The sequence below is a fragment of the Perissodus microlepis genome, chromosome 2 (genome assembly GCF_051167445.1).
Source record: "Perissodus microlepis isolate ML-2025 ecotype Zambia chromosome 2, ASM5116744v1, whole genome shotgun sequence".
NCBI classification, from domain to species: domain Eukaryota; kingdom Metazoa; phylum Chordata; class Actinopteri; order Cichliformes; family Cichlidae; genus Perissodus; species Perissodus microlepis.
In genome coordinates this window covers 21583573-21592474 of record NC_140462.1, presented here as the reverse complement: position 1 = coordinate 21592474, position 8902 = coordinate 21583573, and the positions used below count along the sequence as shown (strand labels likewise).

At 43.3% G+C, this 8902-nt stretch overlaps 1 protein-coding gene across 1 annotated transcript; it reads left to right on the top strand.

The window, feature by feature from the left end:
* Window positions 1-1172: 1172 nt before the first annotated feature.
* On the top strand, window positions 1173-5621 carry LOC146392732 (uncharacterized). The gene is made up of 5 exons (XM_084952486.1): window positions 1173-2933; window positions 3009-3071; window positions 3360-4852; window positions 4948-5067; window positions 5156-5621. Exon 1 carries the CDS (start codon window positions 1180-1182, stop codon window positions 2662-2664), a length of 1485 nt encoding a protein of 494 aa, XP_084808612.1. The 5' UTR covers window positions 1173-1179; the 3' UTR covers window positions 2665-2933; window positions 3009-3071; window positions 3360-4852; window positions 4948-5067; window positions 5156-5621.
* Window positions 5622-8902: the final 3281 nt, after the last annotated feature.

The window sequence follows — 8902 nt, the reverse complement described above, 5'->3', positions numbered from 1 at the left end:
CCAAATCAACCCTTCGGTGAGAGGTGGAATACCAACTGTCAAGTTGCATTTGAAACCTTGATTGAGAAGTTTACAACTGCCCCGGTCCTTGGGTTTGCAGACCCGTCTCGCTCATACATCCCGCACACCGATGCGAGTGTGACCGGACTTGGAGCTGTGTTGTATCAGGAGCAAGAGGAGAAACTCCGGGTCATAGCCTATGCTAGCCGCGGATTGTCGCAGAGTGAGAGCCGTTATGCAGCCCACAAGTTGGAATTCCTCGCCCTTAAATGGAGTGTGACCGAGAAATTCCAAGATTACCTGTACGGAGCAGATTTTACAGTGGTTACGGACAGTAATCCACTAACCTACGTTTTGACAACAGCTAAACTGGACGCTACTGGACACCGTTGGTTGGCTGCATTGTCAACGTACTCCTTTAAACTCCTGTACAGAGCTGGCAAACAAAATTGCGACGCTGATGCGCTCTCGCGACGACCCTACCCCTGCTCCAATGATGAAGTTTCCAATGACCATGAACTCATCCGTCAGTTCATTTCTCAACACACAGCTGATTCTGATGTCCTCCCAGAAGAGATTGTGAAGGCAATCTGCCAAAGTCATCTGGTCAGAGCCACACGGCCGGGTGACTGCGGTGAGGTTGGCCTCACACTTGTCGAGTCTTTGTCAGTTCAAGTGGATACCATCTCTGACAGTTACTGTTCCGAGGACCTTCACCAGCTGCCTGTCGTTTCTACTCTTAACATCAAAGAGAAACAACACTCAGATCCCTGTATTCGAGAGCTTATTCACCAGCTTGAGACGGGAGAAAGGATTCCACCAACAGCCAGAGCTGAGCTCCCTGAACTTCCGTTCCTGCTCAGAGAATGGTCCAGGTTGGAGCTGGTGGATGGAGTTCTGTACAGGAGGAGACGGGACAATGAAGACTTTTTATACCAACTTGTCCTTCCAGAGGAGCTGCGACCATCAGTCCTGAAAAGTCTCCATGAGGACATGGGCCATATGGGGATTGAACGTACACTCGACCTTGTCCGTACGAGATTCTACTGGCCCAAAATGGCAAAGGATGTTGAGCAGAAGATCAAGACTTGTGGCCGCTGTGTGCGCCAAAAAGCCTTGCCAGAAAAAGCTGCTCCACTTGTCAGCATAAAAACATCGTGACCACTGGAGCTCTTGTGTATGGATTTCCTTACTCTTGAACCTGATACCAGTGGCACTCGTGATATCTTAGTCCTGACTGACCATTTCACTAAATTCGCTGTTGCCATTCCAACACCCAATCAAAAGGCAAGAACTGTGGCGAAGTGTCTATGGGAGAATTATATCAATTACTATGGCATTCCTGAGCGAATTCATACCGACCAAGGGCAAGATTTTGAGTCGAGACTAATAAAAGAATTGTGTGAGTTTGCAGGCATTCGGAAGAGCCGTACAACCCCTTACCATCCAAGGGGAAATCCAGTGGAGCGATTTAACAGGACGTTGCTGGCAATGTTGGGGACTTTGGAAACAAAACAAAAAACAAGATGGAAAGAGCATGTGAAACCGCTGGTTCACGCCTATAATTGCACCAGGAACGAGGTTACAGGGTTTACTCCTTACGAACTCATGTTCGGTAGAACACCTCGTCTACCTGTGGACCTGGTGTTCAATCTGCCACTGCGGGAATCTAAGCAAAAGAGTCACTCACAGTACATTAAATCACTCAAATCAAGATTGGAGGAAAGTTTCAGCATTGCCTCCAGTAACGCTACAAAGGCTGCCGACCGAAATAAAGCACGTTTTGACAACCGTGTGATACCATCAGCACTGGAACCAGGTGATCGTGTGCTTGTGAGGAACGTCCGCCTTCGAGGGAAGCATAAACTTTCAGATAAATGGGAGGAAGAAGTTTATGTGGTTGTCCATCGGGCTGGGGACCTCCCGGTCTATAAGGTGAAACCTGAGAACAGCGATGGACCTATGCGGACCCTTCACCGCGACCTCCTCCTTCCATGCGGTTTCCTCACGGACAGTGAGGTTAACTTGGAATCACCAGAGCACTCACTTCCTCACAGACCAAGAACTCGGCAGCAGAACCCGGATTTAAATTCCTTCACAGAACCTCTGGTTGAGGATGAGGATACAGGAAGCTTGGTTTCATTATATGTTAATCCTCCAACGTTGCACTTCACTGGGGAAAAACAGAATCATTTTCCAGATTCGTCTGACGGTGGGAGCCTAGGACCACTGATTTTGGATCCTTCAGTTGAAGTGGAAGTGCAAGGAGAACCAGCCTCTGTGCCCAGTGTTCTTCCTCCAGCAGTGGAGTCTGGCGGTGAGCAATCTGACTCTGATGTGGAAGACATCCTACTTGAACTTGTTGAAAGTCATCCTGAAAACAGAAATAGCTCACCTGAAAACTTACCTGGAAATGGAGACATATTTGTCAACATTCCTGTCGTTGCTGTTGAAGATTCTCCTGAAGAGTCCAGTGTTATTGAGCAGGACACTGACATAGGTGACGGGCTAAGACGTTCACAACGACAAAGAGCACCACCTGACCGACTTCACTATTTCACTCGTGGCAATCCTCTGATTTCCGTTGTCCAAACGATGTTGCATAGTCTTTCCGATGCATTGGGCCATAATGCTAGCCGTCCTTCGTCTGTTCACGTTGTCTAGCGTTTAACATGCGACGGGACGTGCATGGGTTAAGGCGGGGAGGATGTAACCCACATAAAAAAAGAACTGCATCTATAACTAAACCGAAATTTTAAATTCCAACCGGAGCGTGTCCGTGAAGGTATCGCGACGCGTCATGACGTACGCCACGCCGTGAGTCTGCACGTGCCTGTTGTGACCAATTACATACGCGAGGCACCAATATATGCCTTCCGGGTTGTCGCCTCGAAAAGACGCGGGGGAGAGGCGTTAGCGGATGGAAGCAACAGGTACGTGGGGCGAGCGCTCTTCACTGTTTACTATCTTGGCTTGTCTTTGAAGTAATTGTGGACTGCGTTCAACAGTACTTTGATACCGCCGCGGGTAGATGCGTGGGGGCTCGTATGTGACATCGCACGTAGTGAATGGTGAGTTGAGTCTGAATGTCTGTTTGTATTTGTAACCCGTATCAGTATGCCAGTGCTATTAGCTGATGGGTTAGCTAAGGCTGAGGCCTACTACATTACTACTACTCTCACTCTACGTGGCTGTAGTCTTGTTATTAGAGATTATCATTTATTTTAATTTATTACAATGGTTGGATATGTATTTGTTGTATACTGGTATTTTCTCATGAACTTTATTGTGTACACTGGAACTAAAGCTAGCTTGGGAAATTTAGATGAATTTTGCTAATAGTGGTCCTGTGATTATAGTGCAGGCTAGTGGTGCCCTGGAGAGACCACAGCGATACCACTACTTTGGATGGCGAGCTAGGCCCAACGAGCCAGAACCCCAGCTACAACTTCCTGCGGTCTGGTAGGAGGCTGCTGCGGCCTACACTCCCCCCCCCCCTGGTTTTCAGTCCCCCAAATCTCACTTCCAAGATCTCAGTCTTGGAATCTCAGTTCTGATCATCACACTTTCAATTTCAACCTGTTACAGACTGTCATACGCGTTGGACTTATATCAATCATGAAATAGCAACTTTATGGACATTGTCTGCCGGGAGTTGGAGGAGGTTGCTGCACCACTGTGCAGCTGGTATTTTACAAGCTTGAATTATGTTTTAAATTTTCCTGTTTGCAGATTTTGTAAATATTGGTATTTGGATTGCACTTTATTTTCACTGTAAATAACAACCGTAATCACCATACCTGTGGTTGTACGTTTATTATACTTCACTCACCTCCCAGAGCCGAATCTGACATCTTCTGAATTAGCCAACCACTCATAACCAACTCAATTTATCTTAGCTTATGTACTTGCTACAAGTGCAATAAAATATTAATGAAAGGTGTTACAGCAAACACAACAACACACTGAGTGTGTGTATGAGCCAGTTAGAGTGTGTGTGAGACAGAGAAGCCAACAGTAAAGCAATGTAGTCATCATATATTTTCATACTTGTTGACTCCCTTGTTTACAGTTTTCACTTAGGTAAAACGCTGCATAGTAAGATAAAATACCTCCAAACTGTGGACCCTGTACAATTAGCTTCTTCTATGCTATGTTAGTGCTCTGCTAAAAACCAGTTCACAGCTAGCAATGTTGATGACATAAATAAAGAACAACATAATCTTTAATAGATCGGCTGATTTTTACAGAAAGGCAAGCAGAGAACATGTATTCAAATATATTAATAACAAAATATCACTGCTAAATTAAAAGGGTCGAAAAACATGTGGGGGGGTTAACTGTCAATATCTACAAGGACATTGAAAATATTAACGAACAAGGAAGGTTGCTGTGTGTGAAACAGCTGGTTCAACTCAGTACAACTGGTCTGAGTTCTTCTCACAGACACTAGCATAATTTATGGTGTCTGTCTTTGTATTCGTTTTCATTAGGACAGGGATGTGCTGCCAGCTGCTGATTGAGTGAGAAATGAGCTGGAATAGTGTAGGAATGGGGGGGGGCTACTGGCTAACGTACCAATAATAGCACAAGCAAAAGTTGTCCAAAGACTGGTTGTCCCGCATACTTTTCACACTGCCTCCATCTAGTAACAGAGCTCCTGACTGTTAGGAGGTGGTGGGTAGGTGTATTGTTGTTGTTTGGGTTTTGTTTTCCTTTTTGGCATAGGTAGGCGAGGTGGGGCTTGATGGCATTCCGGCACACCTGCGGCGCATCGGACGTCATCAGTGAGCGCTTTTATGGAGCTGAGTCACGGACGTCTGGTGTCGGAGTATTGTCGCTGTCACAAGTGGTAACGTGTTAGTGCAAGCTGAATCTGTTGATTCCACGCTATTGAGCTGCATGTTTTTAGGATCCATCTTCTGCCTGCTTGTCCTTTGTTTTAAGCCTGTCCCGCTGCCTGCTCGCCTGCCTAGTTTTCTTTGTGTTGGCTACTGTGGATCCGTGACGGGGAGTTACGTCATACCAGTCTGTGATCACTGCTACAGCTGTAGTTCTGTGTTTCAAGTAAGCTCTCCAACTCTCCCTGTCCACTTTAGTTTAACTCTCGGCTATCGACGTTACTCCGTAAACTCTGTTTGTCCCTCGTTTTCAGGTAGCTCCGGTGCGTCATCTGCCCACCCGCATACCTCGGCTCCGTCTCATCTCTTTGGCTCTGCTCTCCTTGCACATTTTTACCTGTCACTGTATATAGCCCCCTCCCTTGTAAATATTCCCTATCATTGTATATAAACTTGCATCACAACTATCTTGTGCCCGTGTGTGTTTCTGCCACTAAATCCATCCGTGTAAGTTTTCCTAACACTGACAGCCAGTCAGCCAATGAGACTGCCAGTATACTGTAAACACGCTCACGATCTGTATTATAAACTCTGATTGAGCCTGTACTTGTTTACCTTACCTCTTTTATTAAACTGGATTTGACGTGTCCTCTATACACCAAGATTTTCCCTACTAACATGCTAAAGGAGTAAAAACTTTTTCTTACTGCATTTCATCTAATCTAATCATACGTGCTGGCCAAGGTCACCAGTAAGGAAAAACTCTTACGATAATAAAGTACTGAAGCTGCTTTATTTGCTAATGGTAGCTCTGTTTTCACAAAGCATGATGGAGCCAGTGCTACTTGTCTTGCTTGTCCCGACATTATGCCACTATTCGATGTATAGATCCTAATACTGGAGTATTGATCTTATTTAGTTATATTTAGGAGCTAACAGTTCAGAACCTCCGTAACTTATTCTAACCTGAATACCAAGTTGCAGACAATCTGGCAACAGGCAAAGAAAGACAAGAATAAATACACAAAGGATAATGACAGGATGGGAAACAGGAGGGAAACATAGGTGGAGACAATCAGACAAACGAGACGGGGAGGGAGCAAACTGAATACACTGACATGGGACACAGGATTGTCAAAGTGAAACAGGAAATGTGAGACACACGCTAAGCCATGGACTGTGACCAGAAAAAGAAGCAGACATGAGAATATAGGCGACTGGGGAAGATAGAAAGGAAGGACAGAAGGCAGACACAGGAGACACATGAACATGAAGACAAGGGAGACAAGACATGAAATGTGGAATACAGGGAAGGCACAGAGTAAACACGAGGACAGAGAACTAGGATAACTATGAACCTAAGATAACTAAAACCATGAATAACAATAACAAAAGAGTATTAAATCAAAAACACAAAGACTGGGTCACCAGACTCAGGAACATGACACTTTCAGGGTTTAAGGAGTACATGAGCACACAAATACACAACCATTCCTTTATACTCAAGTAAAGCAATAGATTACTTCATGTTTTTATTCTCACTAGACTAAATATTTATTTCAGTTGGCTCTAATTTTTACTGGAACTCTATGTCTGAAGAAGGACAATGTAGAAGGCCACCTTCTCACACATACTGATGTCACACATTTGCCATTCAAGTGTTGTGTTAAAAACTCAATTAACCCTTCGTAACCCATAATAAATTGTTTGTGCATACATAATTGACTCTCTTTTAACACAGACACAGTTGCTTGGACGGAAATTTAATTAATGCTGATTATTGGAGTCATGCAGGATTATTTGTTAAATGGGGGTGTTCAAAATGAAGAAATGAAACTTTGAGAATTAAACAAGTTAAAGGAGGCTGCAAATCTATGTCAGATAAGCACCTGTTTAATGCTTAGCTATAGAAATCACTGCTAAGCATTAAGCTGTTTTTGCAATTACTGTTGTTTCTGTTCAATTCAATTCAGTTTTATTTAGTGTCCTTTATATTGTAAGGTAGGCCCTACAATAATACATACAGAGAAAGACCCAACAATCATATGATCCCCTATGAGCAAGCACTTTGGCGACAGTGGGAAGGAAAAACTCCTTTTTAACAGGAAGAAACCTCCAGCAGAACCAGGCTCAGGGAGGGGCGGCCATCTGCTGAGTCCCCCAGCAGTCTACACCTATTGCAGCATAGCTAAGTGTGGATTCAGGGTCACCTGGTCCAGCCCTAACTATATGCTTCGGCAAAAAGGAAAGTTTTAAGCCTAATCTTAAAAGTAGAGATAGTGTCTGTCTCCTGAATCCAAACTGGAAGCTGGTTCCACAGAAGAGGGGCCTGAAAACTGAAGGCTCTGCCTCCCATTCTACTTTTAAATACTCTAGGAACAACAAGTAGTTCTGCAGTGCGAGAGCAAAGTGCTCTAATAGGGTGATATGGTACAACAAGGTCATTAAGATAAGATGGGGCCTGATTATTTAAGACCTTGTATGTGAGGAGCAGGATTTTGAATTCAATTCTAGATTTAACAGGGAGCCAATGAAGAGAAGCCAAAACAGGAGAAATATGCTCTCTGTTTCTAGTCCCTGTCAGTACTTTTGCTGCAGCATTTTGGATTAGCTGAAGGCTTTTCAGGGAGTTTTTATGATATCCCGATAATAATGAATCACAATAATCCAGCCTAGAAGTAATAAATGCATCAACTAGTTTTTCAGCGTCACTCTGAGACAGGATATTTCTAATTTTAGAGATTGTGCAAATGGAAGAAAGATAACATAAAGATAAATATTCATTTATTTTGTTTTTAAAAAAAATAAACTCATGCAAAAAGCAAGTACACCCTCTGAAACAATGACAAATTACACCATGTCAATACTTATTTAACAAAACAAAAAATAAGAAGCAGTCTGTGAAAAATGAATTTACTTACTTCCTGTTAAAAGGGAATGTTTCTCCCAAGGGCATAGATTTGGCATGGACGGAAGGGACATGTCCCCACCAATATCCAGCGATTATTGAATTGTCCCCACCAATAATTCGATCTCTTCCAGTAAAGAAAAACAAAACGGATAGAAAGAAAAAAAAAAAGATCTGTCAACGTCTCATTCACCTAGCGGTGCAGAAAGAGTTAAATTACGTTCTCTACTGGAGTCCTACCTCATGTGACAAATATGGCCAATGTGATTGGCTGTGCCTTTTAGGGAGCTCTGTTTAGTTTTAACAGCGGCAAGCCTGCGGTGCGAGGACCTGCAAGGAGGAGAGGATGATGGCAGCAATAAGGAAGAACCTGGATATAACAAAGTATTTTTCAAAGAAACCTGTAAGTCACTTAAAGTCAAGTTCACTCATAAAATGTGTCCGTCATAATAACGTTACAGGCTATGCTAGGCCATACATGCCAACCCTCCCGATTTTTCCAGGAGAATCCCGAATTTCAGTGCCCCTCCCAAAAATCTCCTGGAGCCACCATTCTCACAAATTTCTCCCGGACAACAAAATTGAAAAACCATATACCAGATTGGCCCAGCCAATTCCAGTTTCCAACATACGGTAAAAAAATATATTTTGAAATGTATTTCAAAATATACAAAAAATGGCCAAAAAATATATGCGCTAAAATACATTTTAAAATATATTTATATATTTTAGTATTTAACAAGAGCAGTTTCCCCTGGTTTTACTACCACACTGGGGCACATGTTCACCAAAACGCAGCAAACCTTTGCCACCTTATCCAGGAGGGTCACCTTTTCACCCTCACATGGAAGAAGTAATCTGATTGGCATGGTGGTGTGTAGCATGTAGTTTGAAGCATGGATTTCGTAGTGCCCCATGTGTAGTGTTGGAACCCAGTCAGGATTTGTTTCATTCATTTCATCGGCTGGTTTGCTGCAATAATGCCAAATAATTAGCAACTCTATAAATAGAAGGTAGTTCTGCAAAATCACTCAGTAGGATGTTTGTTCTAAGTTTGTTCGATGACCTCAGAGCGCATTGAAAATAAAACTAATAGGCTATAAAGAGTAATATGAACTTATTTAGAACTTACCTGAATGAAAATACTGAAGCA